This window comes from Haplochromis burtoni, unplaced genomic scaffold (assembly GCF_018398535.1).
Source record: "Haplochromis burtoni strain Fernald_Lab_line unplaced genomic scaffold, NCSU_Asbu1 Contig_515, whole genome shotgun sequence".
Lineage (NCBI taxonomy): Eukaryota > Metazoa > Chordata > Actinopteri > Cichliformes > Cichlidae > Haplochromis > Haplochromis burtoni.
In genome coordinates, this window is record NW_024582876.1 from 15,450 (window position 1) to 39,710 (window position 24,261).

Sequence of the window (24,261 nt, forward strand, 5' to 3'; positions counted from 1 at the left end):
TGTCTCTCTTTGTCTCCTTTAGAAGTGAGGAAAGAAAATCTGTTAAGACTGCAATTAAAAGCTGACCTGATCAGACCCTACATACTACGGAAACGTGATTGTAATTCTGCTACATTGTGGGGGATTGTTAAGAATCTTATCTTAGTAATAGTACAGGGAAAAGAAGAACTATGAATTTTAATCAATACTAATGAAAAAGAAAGATTTTTGTAATAACAGTGCTGAATGGAAAGAAAGTAAAAACTTCCCTTGAGAATCCCAGTGCAGAAACAGAACAGCATATAGCGAGCTCATGCCACAGTTTGCAGCTCATCTTCAACAAAGGCTTGGAAAAAAAGCATTTTTTCTAAACAATTTCCTGTAACACCATCACAGCAGAGTGGCTTAAACAATTAGCAATAACATAGTGGCTCACAGTTCCAGTAAATTAAGGTCAATCATAATTAGATAAGATAAGATAAGATAACCTTTATTAGTCCCACACGTGGGAAATTTGTTTTGTCACAGCAGGAAGTGGACAGTGCAAAAGTTATGAGGCAAAAATTAGAATACAATAAGAATAAATACAGTACACAACTGTACAGAATAGAATAAAATACTATATACAGTAGAATAACATAAAATAAATATACAATAAGATAAAAATAGAATACAAATACAAATACTATATACTATATAATTATCATGCAGGAAGATTAAAATCCTTCTGAATTAATGCAGTTAAGTTTCCAGAGATTTTTTTTCAGCTCTTCTCCCATCAGTAAAACCAGTTAGCCTGACAGTGAGTTGTTTCATTTTCATTGCAGTGGACAAAAAAAAAAAAATGGATTTAGTATTTTGGGAGAAAGTGAAAGACATAGTGGCCATGTTTGTATTTACTGATCATGAATAAATGAGAATTGATTCCAAATTCAATCATCGCTTAGCTAAAGATTCCTGACAGCTAATAAAAAAATAATAGCTTTTGAAATGTGTAATATATGATTTCCTCCCCTTCCTGGAAAGATGCGTGCAGCCTACAAACTGACTGTAAAGCACCCTAAAACTCAACATTTAATAAATGGAGACTAAAATAACTTTACAAAGTCCAAAATTAGACAGTCCAGTTTCCTTATTTTAGTTTCATTTTTAAGAGTTTAGTATGAAATTAATAAAACTCTCTCTAAAACTCTCTTCTAGCTAGATACGATTTATCTAATACTGACAATTTTCTTTTAAAATATATATATAGTTAGAAGGATTGCAGCATGATGACTGAGTGAGTAGTGAGTGTCAGCCTAGTTTGAATGTAATTATTTGTTTAAAAGGTTTTATTTAGTGTCAGCACTCTATAAAGGAGTGTTTAAACCCCCTATTTAAAGCTATCGAGGAAAGCAAAGGATTACATATCCACAGATGAATGCTTTAACCCTGAAGTGCAGCAAAAGACAAAAAGCCCATGAGCCTTGGCTCAATCACAGCCACAGGCAATGGAGCCCTGTTGTCTTCCATACAGTAGAAAAAGCGTTCAAAGTACAGAAAATTAGAAATGGATTGTGAAACTTGCACAGCACAGAGGCTGCAAGGGAGACCATACTGAGAGTGGACAAGTGTTAGAGCTGGAGTTCCCTTCAAAATGTAACCTTCCACTAGTGCTGAAATGCCAGTGGCATCTTTCTTCCAGGGTTTCCTGTAATCATTGTACAGAGGGGTGCAGGTTAGTGTGATTAGCAGCACACGTTTACAGTCAGTACAGTGTACAAAGTACCACTGTGCTCCAGTTGGGAACCTTGGTTTGAGGTATAGATCATTAGAGCTCTGCAGTAAAATAGGCACAGTTTACAATATAGTGCAATGGCCTAATATTCGATCGTTCACTTGAAGCCTTAAATATTTGCTGCTACCAAATACAACCAAATTTCGGAGCCCCACCCAAAACAATGATATTCAAAATAGTACCTTTAACCCTGCTCCAGATATTCTATATCCAAATATTTTACTACTTATTTATGTTACTATACAAACATCAATTGCTGGATTCGTTTATCATCTACTAGCGTAATTTTGAGGCACTTGAGTAATGCCATCTTGTACGGCTTTTACTTGGTGGTAAGAGGAATTATGTTTTACTTTTACTGCACTGTCATAGCCATGACCTAAAGCTCTCTTTTTAATACATTCTATTTCCCTGCATTGTAAGCATTAAAGTACAGTGATTGTGTGGTTCAACCTACACCTCAATACTGCACCTGAGTACCTCCTGTTTCTAGACAGAGGGAGCTCAAGGTGCTCCTGTTGCTGTGTTAACACTAAGCCTTTTGTATTGATGTGGGGTATGATTACATTAGAATCTTCTTTCTCCACCTCTCTAATGTGTTTGTCAAGCTTGTGAAGCATCAGAAACATGGCCTTGTTCGAAAATCTCAAGAGAGGGAAAGGCACTCAGTCATGAGGTGGCAAGCTTGTCTATGATGTATCGAACTACAGTGTCCTTAGACCATTTTACTGTCACTACTGACTGGCAAAGAACAGGGTCATCTCTTTCAATTTTTTTTCCATGAGTTTATTTCAGAGTTTCATATTTCAGAATAACGTATCGACTCTGTTTGACCAATCTCCCCTTACAGCCTTTAGATCCTTAGAAGTTTAGTTCTGAGCACTTGTTTGTGAGTATTTGCAATTTCACCACTGACCTCAAACTTGGGCAACATCTGTGTAAAACTCCTCAGACACTAATGTCAAAGATCATCACTAGTGATAAGAACAGTGGAAAAGGCCACAGCACCTAAGCCCTAAGGCATGCATCAGGTCAGGACTGTGGCCAGTAGCAAGCTCATCCTTTTTTGACATTCATAGGACTGCGAACAGTAAATACTATCAACTCCGTTTGACTGGAATGTCCTGAGGCATCATAGGAGGAACACTTGGTGCAAAGGATATTAACTATGGCTTGTGCCAGCTTTGCATTGTGTGTCTTTTTCACAGGACACCGAAAAGGCAGTAGACACCAATATAACCATTGCTTACCACTGCATGTCCTACTTGCTAGATTTGGCTCCCTGCAACCTGCATCACTTTGCCTTTAAGCAGCAGAACAAGACTTGCAGATCCAAAAGTAGCAAGAGAGACGAGAGAGGCTTTTCAAGGCAAATTGGGAACACCTTCTATCTTCTATATAAGCAACATTAACTGAAAATACACCATGGTCAAATAAACCAGAAGGCTCCTTTAAAGAATGCGGCATGTGCTTTAAATCATCGGTTGAGTATGTAAATTAACAAGGTTTTACTGCAGGTGGGATTATTATAACTTCTAAGAGACTGATCAATGAACACAGAAAAACTAGAGAACTTATCAAGTTCGACTTCAGTATACTTTACAAATAGTGTTCCTCTGAGCTTGTGACTGCAGAGAATGGCCCCTTTAACACAAACAATGCGTCATAGTTTGCTTTGATTTAGGTGTTTAATACATAATCTGCAGAGGAGCTCAGAGGCTGGAAAAGCTGTCTCTAAGCAGCATTTGACTTTTTCTAGCGAACTTGATGACAGTAAATAACAAACCAGTGAAGTATAACAAATGAGATGCGTTTCTGTACACATACACAAACAAAGGCGCATGCACACAAACTCATGATTTTAATTAATTCAACCATGACAAAGTAATTCGTCAGAGGAGGGAAGCACAGTTTTAATGCATTTTTAAAGTCAAGAGTTGTTCTTTTGTCTGTTAACTAATTTTAATCCCCTCTTTGCTTAGGCTAACACAAACAAGTAAAAAAAAAATTATAACGGTGACTCTGATTCACACAAATATAATACCTTTTAAAAACAAGCAAGAAATACTAACTGAAGAATCAAATAAAGAAACTAGTCATTGTACACTAGGAAATTAAAATCATTATGAGTTGCAGTTCATAGTCTGTGGAGCCAGAAAGGGCCATATTTAGCTGAGCGGGTTGAGTGCTAAGTAGTTAAAAAATGAATAGCATACAAACAAAATGCTGCTGTGCAATTTTACTCATCTAAACTGGAGCACAGTGCAACTGACCACACAGCAACCATTTGTCAGATAATTCCTGAAAACAAAAATCCTCCAAAAGACTTTGTGACCCCAATTAGATGAGATAAGACATTAGGTCTTAATCTCAGAGGCAGCTGCTTCAACCTGTTTTGCCAAACACCTGTTAGTCACAAGAATCCTAATTATAAAAATTATAAGTTAGTATAAAAGACCATCCAACTGCAGTTGTTGGTGGTGAGGGTGGTTATTTCTCAAAGAAACCTGGCTGTAACCGTATCTATTTTGATCTTTTAACAAGGGTGTGTATGGGTGTTAATTTTGTTAATGACAAAAATGTTTGAAATGTTAAAACTGGAGCCCTTTGAACAACAGATTTTTTTTTTTTATATTATTATTAAAACAATTACTTTCTGCCCGGCTGGTGTCACAAAGGCATTCGTTATGCTGAAACTGATAGTACAATGTTTAATTATTCCGTCTATGGGTCACTTCACCAGCACATTTATTTCTTCGCTTCTGGACTGATTCTTATATGTGATAGACTCAACAGTAGTCAAAATCATTTTCTTTCATTTTTCCAGTCTTTGTATTTAATCTTACCTTCTTTACAAGCTTGATCACTTATAAAATCTGCTCTTAGTTTTGAAACATTTGTCTGTGGGGCTGTTATCTGTCTTCCCCTGCATTCCTTATCAGTGGTGTTATTACACTGTTTTCTGCACCGCGAAGGGAAAGAGAAAAGTCAGTGAATTCAAACAGTTTCAAATCACACTGCCGTGCTGCCTAAAAACAGACCATAATTTATCGGCACATTCAGTATGTGAAAAAAACAAACAAAAAACCTTTGGACCAGATTGTAATATCATGAAACGATGACATCCAAACAAGGCAGCATCTTTTCTTCTTTTCCCGTTTTTCTATATACAGTTTGTGACACACAAGTAGAGATAGTGAATTTTCACTCTAGTTTATAATTTTTTTTTAAAGCTTTATTGCGATTTTTAGAGTAAGACGAGTGCAACATTTTGCTGTTGAAGATAGTAAACCAGGGATGAATAAGCTAGGCCAAGGGGTAACATTTGTCACTGAGCTTATGTGTCTTAATCTTTGCTTCGAAATGAGAAGGGAAAATATGTGAAAAGCACGAGACCTGCAAGCAAGTTTGGAAACGTAGAAAGGTCTCTGATGTGAGATGCTTCAAAAGAAACAGCAGGAGAACTAGAGCAAAGTTAGAACACTGTTCAGCGAGACACCTGTGAAGCCTTCGGGGAGTCACCATCAAGAAAGCTCAATTAATCAAAGGTAATACAGCTGCGGTGCAGGTGGAAGACTAAATTAATTCTGGCAATAACCCTACAGCCATCTAACACCCCAACATGATTTCACCACAGACCTCCAGGAAGTTTTCTCATCTGCTGCTCACACAGTTTACCTCAACAGTATAAACTGGCAAAGCTCTAGTGCACATTTTATGTAAGTCCAGGTAATTCAATGGATGAATGAGAGACTGAGCCAGCTTTCCCCGTGTTCAGGTCAGGATCAATAAGCAGACTGATTGAGTAAGCGCAGATATCTTGGCAGCAGGCAGGATATGGGTATGGGATTGAGTATGGAAGACATCGGCCTTCAAGAAACCAATCAATCTGACTTTTAAGAATCGATGATCCACTCAATGGTAAACGAGGAGCATCTGCCAGTTAAAATAAGTAAGCCTAATATCATAGAACCTCTCTGACTTTATAGCAAATAAATAGAGGACTTACTGATTTAACGGGGCTCTGATTTTTACTTCTACTGGAAAAATGGGGGGTTCTCTAATGCTCATTAAACATGCTACCATTAATCACAGTGTTCTGAATGTTGTGGTATTAAAATAACTGCCGCCAATGTACTGACTTAACGGTCAAAGCAACCATATTATCACAAGTTTATAATGCGTATCACAAGGGGCAGTAAAGATAGATTGGCTGGATAATTTGAGGCTTCTGGTCCCTTAAGGCATTTATAATAAGAATCACAGGAGACAGGCTCAGTTACAAAACAATATACCTATAAATACGTACACAACACAACACAACACACGTCAGGATGTCAGCCACACAACATAAGTATGCTAATTGGATAGTCCATGGACTGTATCCTAATTACATAAAAATGAATGCTGAGATAATGAGACTTTTTTTTTTGTCTTCGAAAGGTACGCTGTACTTGTAATTGCTTTCTTGTGTTTTATTTGTCTTTTAACTGTAGTTCATTAAACGTGCAGGAGTGAAAGAATAGAGAATGGCAGCATCTTCTTAGCTTATGCAGGTAATTATTATCCAGGGAGATAGTTTGCCAGGAGTGCCAGCCTATGATTAAGTGAGGAACTGATGAAGTCAACAGAAGTCAACAAAGAGTGCATGAATGTTTCAACGTTTAAGGTTTCTTTTCCTTTTTCCGCCTCACAGTACTAACACGTAATAAGGCCTATTACTCTACGAATCATTTTGCAAAAAATATCAGCTTCCCACATGGCAGCCAAGCAATTTTAAAGCCATGAAGAGGTGATGAGGTAATTTTGATGTTATAGTGGGCCAAGGTAATTAACTTGGCCAGAGCAAGAATATTCTATTGAAACAACATGTCAAGGAAAAAAATTGGTGAGCTTAATCTAGCACCGATACACTCTGTTGACCTTGCTTTTATAGAGCAGGGCAGTTCATTATAGAAGCAGGGTCGAAGGTGGGTCATTTGCTGCCATATTGACAATGACTGGAACGATTGTTGGGTTGGACATATTTGAACGTAAAGATAGAAGGGAAACGGCATACTCAGTGAACCAGGACTTCAAGGTTAACACTTAAAAAGTGGTATTTCAATGCCTCTCTGGGCTTGATGACGCAGTAAATTCTAGGTCCATAAAAGCCCCCAAGGTGTACTCATTGATGAAAACAGAAACACAACCTTGTCTAATCTTTAGCAGCTCATTAGCAGTGAGTTATCAAATAGAAAAACATGGTGGTTAAAAATGAAGCAGGCAGAAAGGACTGGAGGGGCTGGGAGGAAGACCTCTCTCCAACTTAACAGAGTTCCCTAGCCAATCCTAAGGACTGTGACATCACGGCAAAGTGGAAAAACAAAATACAGACATATAATGACAATACAAACGAAACTTCTTTCAGCTGCTTCCATTTTCGCAGCAGATGGCTCCACATCTTTGATTTGGCAGATTTCCATTTTGCACTCACATACAGAGCCAGTATCTCACACCTATTGTATGTTTCATTGTGTTTACCCTCCTATATCCAAAAAAAGCCTTCTACATTTCACACATTGCCTTTCTTGTTTTGCTCAGTTAGCCTACCTGTACCTCACAGCTGATAGTGTTTTCACACTTGGATCTTCATGCTGTAATCATCTCTCTCCAAATGTAGACCAGCATGTCTATTATGTTTGGTATGTTTATACCAAACGATCCAGATTCAGTTATTAGGCAGTGAAAGCTACCTGTACAAAACCCTGGAAGTGTACTGCTGCTAAAGATAAAACATCCATTATTCAACATTCTACCGTTTATCACACTTTAAAGTGGTTTTCTACTGTTCCAGTCACCTTAGAAAATTGTATTTAAATCTTAAAACATGCATCTGCTTTCGTGACAGGTGAGGTGTGAATACAGAGAAGAGTGTTGAGTGTCTTCGTTATCTCATATCAAATACAAAAGAAGCATTAACATACATTAACTCTCTCTCTGTATATATACACACACTGTCTGACTCTCCCTTTCACTTTATACATTTATAAATAAGAAAAGGTAATCTGCTCCTTCTGACATTAGCCTGCTACAGTGTGCTTTGTGCTCTTTTTTGACTGCCTATTTATTCTCCATTTATTCATTAATGTTTATGTGCACAACATGAAGCATAGAGTCTAGAGAATAAAGCAAGCTGGGTTCATATATTTCATTTGATGTCACCAAGGTCCCTCTGGAAATGAGTAAGTGGCCTTGTATTACTTTTAACTTAAACTGTTTATATCTATAGATGCTCTTGGCTCCCCAGGTGTTAGTTGCATTTTAATAGCATGCCCTGATTTTGTGAGATTAGTGGGAGTTTGGAACTTGGAGGAAAAAAAAGCTCTCTTTAATGAAGTTTTTATTAAAATTAATGAATACCATTCCAAAACTAAACTAGATGTCGAAAGATAAAGAGCCATAGAAAGGGAAAAAAATGTAGTTTCCTTTCTATGCTCTTTCAAAAATGTCATTTTCCTTAAGTATTTAAAGTTCTTATAGTTACTACCTCAGTTTTGAAATGCAACAATAAACCGTCCACCAGTTTGAGGTGTGTATATTCCAGATGAACTTAAGAGCCAAGAGATTGCCATTGTGTCACGAATCAGAGCACAGGTCAAGATCATTTCCATGGTACTACACAAAACCCAGACACATCCTTTCTGCACTTCTTTGACTTTCAGAAGGCAGGATGTGTCTTTTCATACATGCATTAAAGGAGGGTTTATTAAGAACAGAATGTCATGGGTCAGAAATGTCAGTGTCTAACAAACAGTATTCCCACTATTGATTTAATCTGCAAACTATGTGATCTAAGTTTCCTGGTCACGCGAACTTTTACTGGCAAGAAAACCGTTAAATCCTTAACACCGAGCTCTTCTTTAATTTTAGATAGAACCACACAAAAGTCTGATAGACCAAGTGTCTCGTCACAGAGGCAGACATTTTTTCATGTGCCCTGGTTTTTGCTATACTTAACAGGTCAAGCTGCAGATGGAGGGGCCAAACCCAAAGCACAGTCTTGCTTCAAATGCCAGGGCTATTACATTTCAGCTACAAAATGGATAAGTAGAACAAATTGCCTCTCATCCAAAGTAATGGTTCATAATTATTTGCTCAGAAAAGAAGGGCTCTGGGTGCAGAAAAAAGGCATTGGGTGGCTTTCCTATGTGCCTGGCAAGTGGACCATTGATGTGTATAGATGCAATCTCACTGGATAGAGGTGAAAGCAACTGTGCAATAACAAGTTTTTTCTGGCTCAATTTAAATCAAACTTTAAGAAAGTTTATATGGAGTTTCTAATAAAAAAGATCACACACACCATTCTTTACTATTTCTTATCTGGTAGACTGTGCAAGGAGCAGAGTCAACCCAGAGCTTTCGGTCTTTATGAAGAGGCTCAGGAAGGTATTCCCAGTAGGCCTCACTGAGTCATTGCAAAAAGCACTTTAAAGTTTGTGGTCAGTTATGTTCAAATGTCCTCAAGCTGTTGTCTTTCCTTTGCCACATTGCTTACAGACATTTAGCAACTAAGCCAAAAGAGCTTGTTGCTAAAATGTGAGGACTCAATTGCAAGCCAACCATTGGGATCACCAAAAAAAAACTTCAACTAGGCAGCAATACAGAAGGATTTCAATCTTATTGTAAAAAGAAAAGGTATATTGCTACTTATGTTCCCCCTTCTCATGTCTATGGAGTTGCCTTGTGGTGTCAGGCACCAAGATTTTAGCCACTATAAAGATACAGCCACTCAAAATTGCCGCTTTCACCCAAAGGTCAGCCAGTATTAGTTCTCAGTATTATTGTGAGGTTTTTACCTTATAATATAAAGCACATTAAGGCCACTGATTTAATTTGGTGCTATACAAATATAACTGAATTGAATTCCAAAGTCTTTTAATAGCTTTCATTGTACACCTCTTTAGCCATTAAAATTAAAAAAACTTATAGGTAAGCTTTGAAAACATAAATGAAATGGATAAAACTTTACAGTCAGTTTTACCATTCAGTCTTTTTGCACAGCAAATCACCAAAACTATTTCCAGTACTTCATTCATCCATTTCAGTCTAATGTAATAAACAGACACAATTTCAAGGAAAATGAAATACAGAAAAACAATATTCTTGCACACAAGCTTCCTTAAAGATCCTACACCCACTCTGGAGGTTATGTCTGAGATGGGCAGAACCTTTTTGCTGTTTGCTACGTTGTTACTTCTTCAGACCTCTGTTTGAATTATGAGCATGTTCTTCATTTTTTCTGTTAGTTTTCAACCGAATGTTTTGATTTATTCTTTAGATTTCTTAAATCTTAGAGTTCTTAAATTGTGCAAAAGTCTTGAGCAACCCATAATTTCTCTATATTTTACATAAGATAGGCCAGACGTTCACCTAGTTTTTATTCCAATTGTTTTTCAGGCTTTATGAAGGTATTTCAAGTTATTCTTTGGACATTGGCTGCTTTTTAAGTCATTTTCAGTCCCATCCTCGTACCTTAGAGGGGAATGTTTTTTCAAGCTCTTTTTAAATTTAAGTTAACCCGCCAGTGTTAACTTGATAGATGTGGGTGGGTGTGTAACTTATCAGCTGTTTGGGCTTTAGAAATGTAAGACAGAACCAAGCAAGCAGAAGCAAACTCGTGTTGTCTTCATCAAAACTGGACATTAGAGGACTGCCAAAGAATGCAGTCTATACTACTATGTGAACTCCATAAATCTAAGGGTTTCCTACTTCAGTTTTTGTTGCTTCTGTTGAAACCTTCAATTTGTTTCAAGGAAGTACATGCTCTCACAGTTACCCCAAGATAAAAAAAAAAAGACTGATATTCTGATGTTGGAGTTTTCAAGCTGAAAAGTGTTTCTCTGACTGAGCAGACCTAAATAAACTAAACAGGCATATTCTGGCTTGTCCATCCATTAAGTAAAATTACTTCTGCATATTTTTAAGTTATAGTTTGGAGATGTATTAACAACAGTTTTAGTAAATTACTCTTAACTACTTTTAAAAACAAGGTTTTAACAGTATTCAGATAAATCTTTTGTGATTAATTGTGTTAAAGGAGAAAACACATCAATGGCATTCACTAAGAGAGTTTTCCAGACAGTTTGATATGGAGGGGTTGCTGCTTGAAGGCTCGTATTTCAAAATCATTAAGAGTTTCAGTGTAATGCAAATGAAGCGCGGCAGCTGAACACCAAGCACTAAAATGAGAAAAGCAAAAAAACCCTCATTTGAACTTTATAATAAAGTTGCTTGAGGGTGGTCAAAGGTGGTAGGAAATGTTTTTTTGTTCCTCTATGGCACAGCTTTGATGATTACTAGAAACTATTGTGGACAGAGGTCAGTGTGGGTACGCTGACAGGTAAGACGCAACAAAGCCCCACTACTACCATTAACTGCTACACCTGCCATTTTGGAGTTGCCAAGTCATCTAACCGTGGAAATTTTGCCCTTGTCAAAGTCAGGGAAAATAGGCAAGCTTAAGGATATGACTGCTTCCAACACACTGACGTCAAAGCACGACACTTTCTGCCCACCTCTTGACAGCTGCCATTGTCAAATAATAATCAATGTTATTCACTTCACCTGTAGGTGGTTTTAGTGTTGTGGGTGATCAGTGTACACTGACAGCGTTTCCCTTTACCTTTATATAAGATTAGGACATTGGCTTCTCTAAGCCAGAGCCAAGCTCCCACTACATTTTTGCCCATTTATCCAGAACCTTATAATGCCGAGCCCAGCTAAGGAAATTCAGATGACTTCTAGAGTTGGCAAATGACAGACAGCCTCAGGGCCACTCTATTACAAACAAACAAATCAGCTGCTCCAGCAAACAGCGTCCTACCAGATATTTCCTCCTGCCAGTCAGCTCACAGCTCCAACTCATGTTTCTCTATTCTGTGTGAGAGAGCGAGAAATCAATGTGTAATCATATTCACACTTTCTTTGGCAGGAGACATTGGGAGCAGACATGGAATTGAGACGAGCCACTCTGCACAGAAAGGGGAGGCATTCAAATCATTTTTGTCTTCGTTTCGCCTCTTCTAAAAGGGTCTCGATTTAAAATCTGTATAGTGCGCTACAGAGGTGACTCATTTTCAATCAACCCAATTAGCGTCACAGAAGAAGCATTTGGTGGAGAGAATTTTGTATGGTTTGACTGAGTGGATGTAAATACCTGTGGCTTTACCTCTCTCCACAGTTGCTGCTGCATGTCAGGACTTGTTAACCATCCACTGTGCAAAAACACTTTCCTTTGCCTTCTCACAACAGAAAGAGCTAATGTGTCAAACCAATCCATGATTAGTGCAGATTTTTCTTGATCTGTATTTGAAGGATTGTCTTTTATCTCGACTGCCCTGCCAAGTGTGCTATTGCCTCATAATGCTGTTATGTGGCCCACACTGACGCCTCAGGGGAGGAGCAGGGTGCACTGTGTTCTTGACTCACATCCCACTGATGGTGAGTAACATAATGATAATGACTATTTGCGCATTTAAGCCACGTTTCGTTTCACAAATTTACCAAAATGGAAAAAGGGGCCACTCTCCACCGAAGCCCAGCACAAACTACAATGCAAAGCAAGATTCAGACACCCTTCCATCACACTGGCCTCTCCACAGAACTGAGACACAGAGCTGTCAGTTTTTCATTTGTTTCAAGTCAAAAATATTTAGATCACCTCTCAAAAGCAGAAAAAGAAAGACAAGTGAACAAACCACAAGTTTTGGGCACTTGCCATTTACACAACGCCCACCAGAGTATTTCTATAACTAAAAGCCAGAGATGTTCCTGTCAGAGCAACACACCAGCAATGTTTTCCAATACTATCTTGTGAACAATTTTACCATTAAACTGTCACCAGGATAAAAAAAAAAGTGCAGACAGATCTATGTATTCTGAACTGAATGTGTCAATAATTCTGTTTTTTGGGAGGTAAATTAAATGTATCTGCATTGTCAAATAAACAAAGAATTCTAGTTAGTTAGCCTCAAAGGCTAACTCATCAGTTAGCCTTTAATGGTCGGTTTCACAGTGGTGTGGTGGTTAGCATCAATGCCTTACAGCAAGTACATTCCCAACTGGACATCCTGGCCAGCTGTGGCCTTTAGTTGCACAGAGCGTATCCTGCACAGGGTTACCCTCTGGCTATTCAAGTATCCTTCCACATTCCAAATTGGAATTGGGTTAATTTGTCATTTTAAATTGACAGAAAGCATCATGTGAGTGTGAGTGGACATCCGTTTCTCTGTGTTAGTAATGTCATGGACTGGCGATGTGCTCAGGGTGTACCCCACCTCTCACCCCATGACAGCTGGGTTAGGCTCAAACCCCAACACTCCCCTCCTAAACCCTAAATTGGATAAGTGCTTATGAAAATAACGCATAGGCCAGGTTCAAAAATGTACTTCACATTGATATTGGAGTCAGTTTTAAATATGTAGGTATATATAAAATTCAATTGATAGTTTGGCTAAACAAATGTGTAAGATGTAGGAAAGGCTCGTTTCGTCCTCCATGTGGGCATTCCTGTAATGATGTGATGTAAAGTGAAGTCTGCAGTCACAGTAGGAATGTTCTAGCAGTATTATCATTTTTTTTTATTCTATTTTATTCTTTGCACAACAAACAACATTAATTATTTATCACTGTATACAGCACATTGGAATATACATAGAAAAGTATTATTAACCATATTTTCAGGGTTGCTGGCCTTGGCTGCTTATAACCTCAGTGTTTCCTCATCTCGTCTCTTAACAACTTAAAGCTAAATACTAGCATCACTGGATAAAAGGCTGTGCGTTTACAAGCTTCGAAGTTTAACATCTTACAGTGGATGAATGAGGTACTGTAGAAAACAGCTCTTGCAATTCCACAGATCATAGCCATTAAGTATTCATCCCTTATTTCCATCTCTTTTAAAAAGTGCCAGTGAAATATGTGGAGACAGCAGCTCACCCAGCTCAATTATTCACAATACGCCAACTGCATTGTGGCTAACTGAGGGGTTGAACATGATTATGCACATATATTTCCTTTGTACTCTGCATTGCCTTCCTTCAATCACGATCAGCTTTGTTTACCGTTTTCTTTTGGTACATGCAAGCACAACTTAGCTTTGGATGCTAAATGGGTCATAAAGACCGCTACAAAGATCTGATGTCCCATTAATTATACTGAGGCGTATCATATACGTTTTTAATTTAATCCCACTGATCTTTAAAGTTAACTTAAAAAGAATCATTCCAGGAAGGATGAAAACCATGTTTTGGTGATATGTTTTATAATCTAGGCCTATTAAAAATCTATTAAAGAAAATCCTGGTTGGTGAACGTTAACAGGGCTTCACCTGCTGTATTGCAAGTATCAAAAATAAACAGTAAATTAGTATCACAGTGACAGCACACATTTTGAACTGAAAAACTGGAATTCCTAAATTCAGTGTGTAAATTTAGTTTTGATTCCTTCTTTCTTTTAAAGTACTTTCAGTTTGTATGTTGGTCAAATATTTATTTCAAAGCTGAGTAAAGAAATATTTTAGAAAAGATTATTTAACCTAAAAATCACAGTTTCTATATTCTATATTTCTATATTTTATCTGTAAATAAGTTTGTAATTCTAAAAATATGAAATCAAAGATCCAATTATTGAAATTACCATCATTTTTTACAAGCGTTATTAATGTGAATAAAAATGTGACCATCATCTCACAACATCACTATCCTTTTAAAAGCATTGAATGAAATAAAAATAGTAAAGTAATATGTACGTTAATAAACTATATCCTACTCTCATTTGACAAACTTTGTTTAAGTGTCTTCTGATTAGTTGAGTAAGGTGAAAAGGATTTGCAGAGCCGGTTGCTGGTTTTTACAGTATTAGTAATTAATTAATTAGTATTGTTCCATTAACCTGTGCAAAAAACTGTAACTCAGGCATGCATCTGGATAAATATGCATCAAACCACTGACAGTATTAATGATTTATTTGCCAAATGATACACAGTAATTAGTCCTGGTTTACCAGTAACAGATATCAAAGAACCCAGTGTTATTTTTATTCACCGTCTTGTCCCGTTTCTACTATACCAACTCTAGCTTTAACCAACACATGCACTCATGCACCCTCTGCCTTCATTTACAGCTTAAGCTAGATGTACAAGACAGACATCAATCATTTCTATAGTCCACTCACTCTTACTGCTTCCTTTTATGAGTCAATACATTTCACTTTTCCAATTTCATCCAACGGTCCACCCATCTGGTCTCAGACTTGTAGCTCATCATAGAAAAAAAAAAACATTTAAGGAAATAAATAGACACTTCTGCCTCCCTCCATTTCACCATCACCTCAGGAGATAAGATGAAAGAAACTGTTTTCTCATCTTCCAAGGTATGAAAATGAATGATGCCGGAGGATATGGAAGATTTGAAGGCAAGAGCCTACAAGATGTCGCTGAATACAGGCTCAGTGAAGTGTACTCTGCTTTTTGCACCACTTATTTGTTGGGTTTAAAATATAAGATTCAAAGTGAGATCGTTTAGGTACCCGTTTAAAGGAAGATTCCAGTAAAAATCTAAGGATACATGTCATTCATAACAAACAAAACCCATAATTAAAGGTGGATAATTACATGTTGTTTATGATGTTAAACATGAGCCAAAAGTAGACAGCTAGATAAAGTTTGTTGAAAAATGAAATTCCCCTGCGACGGGGGAAGGTGATACCTTCGTTCTTACCTTCCTCCCAACCCTGGGGACTTCCTGACTTCTTAACACTTTTCTCATTTCTCTCGTCACGCAGGTCCCCTGCAGCCACAATACTCCACGTAAACTCTGGGATAGCCTCCAAGTGCTGGTCACATGCTTTGCTATTGCCAGAGCACTGGCGATCTGCTGAAATAAGAGACATTCACATTAACATATTGGCCCTAGTAACCTGTGTCATTGTTAATATCTACAAAATAGATTCATTCATGTTCATGTTAATGGCGAATCTTGATGCCGCTCTAATGTAATGTTATAAATCTTAACTCTCAAGGAAAGGAAACTGATGGACCCAGCAAAAATATTTGTGCGACTGCTCAAATAATGAGTGGTTTGGAATATAAAACACATCAAAACACCTTGTTTAGTCCGATAAGCAAATGGAACATTTAATTACACAAACCGCCAGGGGGAAAAAACCCTTCAATGAAATAAACAGAATGTTCCTCGTTCCTCCTATATTTGTTCTTTTCTGATTTAAAATATGCACAGTTCTTAAAACCACGGTGCTGCTGCTTTACAGTAACTCATGCATAGCCTCTAACCCTCACCCATCTCCCTGTAAAACCATTTTTAAACCAGTTTTGTTAAGGTTTCTAGGTAAGATAGAGATTTTTTTGTAATAAATGAGCAAATCTTTATTTATTTTTTTCAAACCAAAAAGTAACATCCTCAATGACAGCCTCTCTTTTGGTGTAAATAGCCTTTGTCTGGCATAGAGTTGAGTGTAGTAGTACTTAAGATGCTATTGTTGTAATATCACAGAAGTCTTCTTAAAGAAATTACTCACATAGAATATTAAGGGTCAGCTCCTCTCCCACTCATCTTTCCTCTGTCTCTATCTGTCCTTCACTGCCTGTGGACAGACCACATGCGGGCTCATCCCCGTGGTTTCGAAAATCGCTTTTTCAGAGGACTTGGTCACATTCAGATGACTTTTCATACACAGTACTGGGAGATGGGAGGTAAAGTGTTGCATAACCGTTTTTGATGTTGTTGTTTTTTTATTATTATTATTATTCCTACACGTTTCTACCATATTTGCTTTAAAAAAATAACACAAAAACATAAGAGTGGAAGATTGAGTCAGTCAGTACATGAAATTCATAAATTTTTATAACAATCACATCAATCCTCAGAATATCTTGTGCCTGTTTAAGACATCTAGAGCTTTTTTACCAAAACAAATAGAAAGAGAAGATAAAAACTATGGTGCAGAGAATTGCAAAAAAACCTAAACAAAAAAAAAACAAACACCTCGGGTAGCTGACAAGGTGTGCTAAGAAAATGGCTTCATTTAGGGAGCTTGTGGGCGATGAGAAGGATAGTGGCTGTAATGGATTTTTGGAGGTAACCCACTTATTTGGTGAGGTTCTACCATTTTGGGGAGGTCTGGAAAAGGTCAATCCTGTTAGAACCTGGAGCATAATGAGCTGTCATGTTTCTGGTGCTGTTTGTTTTGGCTCTACAAGAAGGCTTAAGGAGAGCCTTTTGCTTGTTGACAACACAAAAAACATACTGTTTCCTTATCTGGAGTGCAGACGTAGAGGAAGATATATGATATATGTCCATGCCTGCTGTAACATATACTCACTTGTTCTTCTTGACATCAGGTAATATTTCATAATGCATTTATCTCAATTTCATAGCATACATCTGCATCTCTTGAAAAATTATTTCTGCACAAGGGCAAACCTGGTGTCATCTTCATTTCCATAACAATGAGAAAAAGGCAAAAAAATAAATGAGGAGTGAGCAGAGAGCAGGGGCTCTGTCATGTGTAGTGAACTATCTAAATTAACTGACTAAATGACAAAATACGTTTGTTAACGGTGTACTTTTAGTGCCAGAGTCCTACAGCAGGTTAGAACATTTGTGGTTTAAGTTAAAAATATTAGTTTCAGCCTTTAAAAGGTAATTTTGGTAATATAATAAAAAAAAATACAACCTTTCACTACAAAGTGGCAGTACTTCAGCAGAAGGTTTTTGTGAAGTCTCCACTTGCTTCTGACATTCAAAATCAAGTTAAAACCATATTCTGTGCTCTTCTGTCAAAATAGTAGTTTGGCTACGTTGTTTACAACATGAATTCTGCACAAATGTTCACGTAACACCAGCTCGAGTTACCTTGGAATGTGTCATGTCACTGAGTGCAGACTGCATGCTACATTGACTTGCTACAATTCGTGATTGAAAGCGGCATTATGCAATTTGGCTTTATTTCAGCTTCATTAGAAAGTACTCTGTAACACAGTACATAGATTTATTTGATATGGATTTAGAGCTGTTGTCTTAGAGGAACTGGTTGTGGACTTCGGGAGGTCCAGAGAAGGTCCACTGCCGGTTCAGATAGAGGGGGAGGAGGTGGAGGTGGTCAACAAGTACAAGTACCTCGGGCTGTGGGTGGACAATAAACTGGACTGGTCATGCAACACAGAGCACCTGTATAAAAAAGCCCAAAGCCGACTGTACTTCCTCAGGAGGCTGAGGTCTTTTAACATCTGCAGGAAGCTCCTGAGGATGTTTTACCAGTCAGTGGTTGCTGGAGTACTTTTCTATGCTGTGGTGTGCTGGGGGAGCAGCACAGCAAAGAAGGACTCATCCAGGCTGGAGAAACTGATCAGGAGGGCTAGCTCTGTGGTCGGCATGAAGCTGGACACTCTGGTGACAGTGGCAGAGAAAAGGACATTAAAGAAACTGCTGGACATTATGAACAATGCTGGGCATCCTCTGCACACGGCCATAAACAATCAGAAGAGTCTGTTCAGTGACAGGTTGCTTCTCCCCAAGACAAGAACTAACAGACTTAAAAACTCCTTTGTCCCACATGCCATCAAACTGTTTAACTCCTCTCTGGAGGGGAGAGGGAGGGGAAACAGGAGGACAAAGGAGGGGGAACAACTAAGCTGTAGTGCCTCTTCACCTCACTGTACAATACCTTGTGCAATACTTTTTGTAAATAGTCAACAGTGCAATAGACTCAATACTTGAAATGTGCAATTCACTTCTATTTTTATTTTTTATTCCTATTTATTCTATTTATCCCCTTTGTATATTTTATTTGTGTGTGTGTGTGTGTATATATATATATATATATATATATATATATATATATATATATAACAATTCTGTAACTGTAACTTCGGTCGTTGCTGTGCTTTTTTTGGAAGTCGAATTTCCCAGAGGAACCCACCCGAGGGATTAATAAAGTTCTATCTTATCTTATCTTATCTTATCTTAGAATGTTTTAGAAAGTCATTTTTTATTAAGGGGAGCTTTAAAAAAAGTCAAGAAAGGAGCAAAGAGTTCATGGTCAATTTCTACCAAATATATATTTTAATTGGTCATCAGCTTTGCCTGCCAGGGGTGAAATATGCATAAATCCCTACACTCCTTTTCTTTCTTTTTTACACTAAAAGTCATGTGATCTTTGACACTCAATCCAGCAATCAAGTGATTACTTATACCGTAAAATCTGAAACAGTATGGAACTCACATGCATCAAATGGACTAGTTCTTCTACGACACTTTTCTATTCTCCTTGAGGACTCAAAGCGCTTTATACTACAAGCCTCATTCACACATGCACTTATTTCTATGCCTAAGTGCTTTCTATCTGAAGAACACGTCAAGAGCAACTCGACGTTCTGTATCTTGCCCAAGGGTACTTTGGCATGCAAACTGGAGCAGCCAGGGATTGAACCAAGATGCTCTATAGGAGGTCATCTACTGTGTCAACACTAGTTGAACACTAGTAACACTTTCCAATTTTGAGGTCTGGAGCAAATCCAAGACTGGTATTTTTTATCCACTCTATCAGTAAAAAGCTGCACAAAAAATAATAAAATAAAATAGAAAAAACACTAAATAAAAATTAAAATACTTGACTTGTTAAAGAAAAAATGCAGTCGAATACAAATGACACAATCCCTTTTAACTTCTATGTTTTTGTAACATTGTCATGATTGCAATTTTATATTTTGCTTTGGGCTATTTTTTTCTATTTGCAAACTGACTGAACTGAGCATGATGATGTCATGCTGAGGTCACTTCAGCGGCTGTAACTACAAGGTTGTTCAGAGATGCAGTTACACGCCTACAATGAAGACAGGCACAAGTGAAAACACTTACTTTTCCAAAGTTATTGTACTTTTTGTAGCCTTACTGTGCTGATATGTTGGAAACTTTCCCATTTTATGCCTGTCTGTCAGATATAAGGTATACTACACATTGACCCTAGAGCAACAACATTTACTTTTTCTCTTTAAGCATTTTTGTTCAGCTAATAAAACTTAGATTCCACCTCTTTCACAGCAAAGCCTCGGTGTTAGCATCACTGCTACTTTCTGTCCAAGCCTAACAGAGTCTGTGTCACGCAGATCAGCTGTATTTGTTCTTTTAGTTATACATATGCAAATGAAACTAAAGCACTTCTAACGTTTCTGCATCTGCATCAGGTAGGTTGGTGGTGGCCTTTTCTTTAATGAAAACCCAACAAGCATACTCAGTCTTTGTAAGCCAGCCAGTCATGCTCAGTGGAGAGCATTTTAAAACTGCTGACAATCCACAACCTGGAAACAATGCTGAATAGCTTTTCCGAGCTTCTCTGTAAACGCATTTTCATTTGGTTTTATACAGCGTTATATGACTGTGATAAGTGATGTGAAATACTGACTGTATATATGACTCTGGATGTAAAGGGAAGGTTAAAAAAATCCAAATGGCAGAAAAAAATACTTCAACAACAGAGTGAAACTACACAATAGAAAGTCAAAATGCTCGACACAGTACAGAAACTGTTAATGGTGGTTGAGTGGCTAGTGCAGTACTCAACACACAGTTTGACTTTCAGCAACGACTTTTAACAATGCTGATGTTTTTCTGTGGTCAAGATCATAAATACCTTATCAACAAAAATACATTTCAATGACATGTGTTTTTTTTCTCCAAACCATGACAAAACAATAAAGCAGAATTATTTCTGGTGCCATTCTATCCATTATTTGTACGAATAATCAACAATGATTAAAATGACTGATCTGCTCATTTTCTTCCACAGTCATGTGAAAAAGAGTTTCCACAGGACTCTATGCAGCCCTGTGAAACATGAAGTACATCTCATGTTTAAGCAGCTTATAGAAGCAGTAATAACTTGCAGTAATCATTTTTCTGAGACTTGCACATTGTTCGAGAGGAATTGTGTCCACTTCTGTTCACTGAGGTTTGCTGGCATTCATTTATGCACAGCTCTCTAAAGGTCCTGCCACAGCATTTTGTTCGGGTTAAGGTCTGTAGTTTGACTGGATAATTGCAACACTTTGATTTTTTTTCTCTTCTTTTCTATCCGTTCTGTTGTAGATTTGCTGCTGTGTTTGGGATCATTGCCCTGTTGCAAGACCCAATTTCAGCCAAGCTATAGCTGTCGGACAAATGGCCTCACATTTGATTCTCAAACCCTTTGGTATATAGAGGAGTTCATATTCAACTCAATAACCGCAAAGTTCCCAGGTCTCGTTCCTGAAAATAAATAAATAAGGTCGGTTTTGTCTTGTCCAAAGGGCAATGTTCCTGAATTCCTTTAGACAACTCTGTAAACCTTGCTGCCTTCTTGTTCAATGCTACCTGAAACCTGAGCCAAGGATTTCTGCATTGCACAGCCAACCTCTGACCTTGGATCGAATGTTCTGGGACATATGCTGCTGAGAAGACTCTGACATTGTGTTATTACACCCCTGAATGCTCTAGACCAGCAAACAGCTAAAAAATTCTGCTAGTCAAATGTGCCTGGCTACTACTTATCTGAATTCCTATTAATCAGTAATGGTGTGCTTTTTTCCACTAGGGTTCATAGAGTCCTGTGAAAGCTCTCTTCTCACATGAATGTTTATACTGTAAGGTCTAAATATGTTATGTGTATGCAGTGAATTTGTTGTAACTGCCTGAGGCATTTTCTTTGTTTCTCCAAAAATGTTGGGAAACCACTTTTATAACTGAGATATCCGAGAAAACAACACCTCCCTTATTAAATGTAGTTATAGAAAAAATATCATGAGATATGATGCAGATATGAGAAAATGTTACCAAAGTGGAATGATTTTGGACCTTGATAATGAAAACCATACAGAATGAAGAGGTTGGTGCCAATATTTACATTTTGTTCAATATCCAATGCGAGTCTACTTGTATATCTCTTCATATCTCACTCTTTACATGTTTTAATCTACAATCCTAACATTCAGAACACAATTGGAAGTTATAAAAGCCTTGAAATCTTAGACTGAGGACCTAAAAGGAGTTTTACCTAATGAACTGATATCAATTCATTAGGTAAGCTGAGGTGGCTGCATTAGGCTGGTCAATGCTGTCAATTAAAAGGGCAGTTGCCTGTAGAGAAATCGTGGCAGCAGTCCTTCCCAACCACTTAATGCCAGAAAGGGTAACTGCTCCCATACCTAAAATGTATAATTTGGCAAAAAAAACCCACAAAACTTTGACTTTTGTACCTCACTACCACTAGCGACCTTAAGGCCTGATGAGATGTGGAGAAACGGATAACTTCAAGGTTGTAGTGAAAACTAATTTCCTTTTCTTCAATAAATGTCTCAGTGCTAGAGTGGAGTGATGCAATTTGATCAGTAGTACCGGGCTTCACACTGATCAGCACTGTTGTTCTGACTCACATGGATCCAAACTTAAAATTCAGTGATCGGGCCATTCTCTAGAGTTTGACAAAATGATTATCAGAATATACAAATCTGCAAATGCCAGTGTGACAAAGGTGAGGTTCAGAAAGTACAAGAGCAGCACATTACTTTCAGCATGTGACTGCTGCCACTGGGCGAAAAGAAGATGGGACATTTACACAGTGTAACCTTTTACCTTTATGTATATTTGGACCACTAGTTGCACACATCTAAGAGCACTGATAAAAGAAATAACAGTACCATACACAAAACGAAACACTACTCATAGCTGCAAAGGCAGCTCCTCTTTTTCGAGAGGGACTAAAACACTCTCATAATAACTAGTTCAGAACATTTCAGGGCCTTTTGGAAATTATTCCAGGAAAACTGGCAGCATATGCAAAAGCCTTTTTTCCTAACTCTGTCCTGATTCTGGGGACAAACATTTGCAAAAACATTCATACTGAATAGAACACCAAGTCCACTTTTGGATTATGGATTATCTGAATGGCAAATAAGGGTAAATCATTAGAATTTTAAAAGTGAGCTTTCTTTTTAGCTGGTCCATAACTACATTCTCTCAAATAAGCGTACTGTGGCAACAGACAGTAAATCGCAGTCTATTTATATAACAGTCATCCTTCTGTAAGTTCATGCTTCATGCAATATATTAAACATATCATCTGCTATGCAGTATGACTCAGTAATGCACAGAATTAAACCAATAGGGACACTTGATGATTGTGGGTATAACTGAAATGCAAACTTTTTTTTAAAACATTTGCATTTTTTTAAAGTCCTCACTTATTTTGGTTGAGCAGTCCCTTTAATTCTTATTTTAAGCTCATAAGGCGTAAGGAGTCAAAAGAAAATAGTGTATAAAAATGTGTTTTTGTGTCATATTTTGAGTACAACCCAATCAATGTGGACACACACAACTTGAAGAACTCATATTGCCTATTTTTGTGAATTGAAATATAGGTCATAATACTATTAATAATGGTGTCTGTAGCTATTTTATAAATACTGTTTATAAATACTGGATTGTACATTGGAAATGTACTATGAAACTGCAGTATGTTCTGATGAAAAATATTGAAATATATTCAGGCTTACATAAAATATATATAAAAATCAAAATAAAATAGAAAAACCTTTTCAGGAAAACATTTTGAACACTCAAAGTTTCAGAGCTGTCTGCTCATATCTTTTGACCATTGGATATCATACTAATATTCATGTATGCAGAAATGGATGGATGGATGGATGGATGCAGAAATACGCTTGGCACATTGACAAGCCAAGCAGCGTGTGCTGCCAATTGGGGATGAAAGATTTGATTCACCTGTGGTGAGCAAGATCTGGACCTGTCATCCAATTCCGCCCACCTCCTGCATGAGCAAAGTGATTAAGAACCGATGACTTGCCAAATCACTGTGGACGTGGCTTTAATGGTTCACTCATTCTTTGGTTTAACCAACCAACCCGCCCGTAACTATTTGAAGTTACGGCAAAGGTTATTATAAAACAAGAGCTATTTATAGAAAAGCTAAGCATCATTCACAAAATCTCTTCTCCTCCTTTCTCCCAGAGAAAAATATCTATTGTTACTTAGGAGCAGATTTGTGAGGAAAAATCTTTGTGTTAAAAAGTTCATTTTAATACTTGATTTGTCCCAGAGCACAGCATAATTGCTAGAAGTGCGGACTGAATTTGAATCAGGTGTTCAATATTAAACAGTAATATCTCAGAATTTATCTCAAGAATTTATGTGCTTAATCAGTATTTCCATTTTGGGAAAAAAAGAAAAAGAAAAAGGAAAATAACAGCTTCTCAGTCATGACTTCAAAGAGGCACAGGTTTTAAATAACTCAGGTGAAATGTATCTCTATTTCTGAAGATCACAGAAAACGTGGTAGAAGAGTGGATGCATCATAAAGGCTCGCTATCCTTAAAATATAAAAATAAATAAATAATAATAACAAATGGCCCAATATGGCAAGGCTGTGATGATCCACTTGGTAAAGTAAATCCG

The 24,261-nt window shown here is 37.5% G+C and overlaps 1 protein-coding gene across 3 annotated transcripts in view; it reads right to left on the bottom strand.

The window, feature by feature from the left end:
- Nucleotides 1-678: 678 nt before the first annotated feature.
- Nucleotides 679-24,261, bottom strand: part of LOC102314140 (ALK receptor tyrosine kinase) — a 182,417-nt gene continuing 158,834 nt past the window's right edge. Inside the window, exons 3-4 of one of the 3 annotated variants that reach the window (XM_042214087.1) lie at nucleotides 15,517-15,672; nucleotides 679-1,669 (exon numbers count right to left, since the gene is read on the bottom strand). In XM_042214087.1, the coding sequence (XP_042070021.1) occupies nucleotides 1,629-1,669; nucleotides 15,517-15,672 (197 nt within the window). In that variant the 3' untranslated portion in view covers nucleotides 679-1,628. Of the gene's footprint in view, nucleotides 15,673-24,261 lie in introns of all 3 variants that reach the window. The other 2 variants (XM_005947229.2, XM_005947228.2) reach the window with 2 other exon arrangements.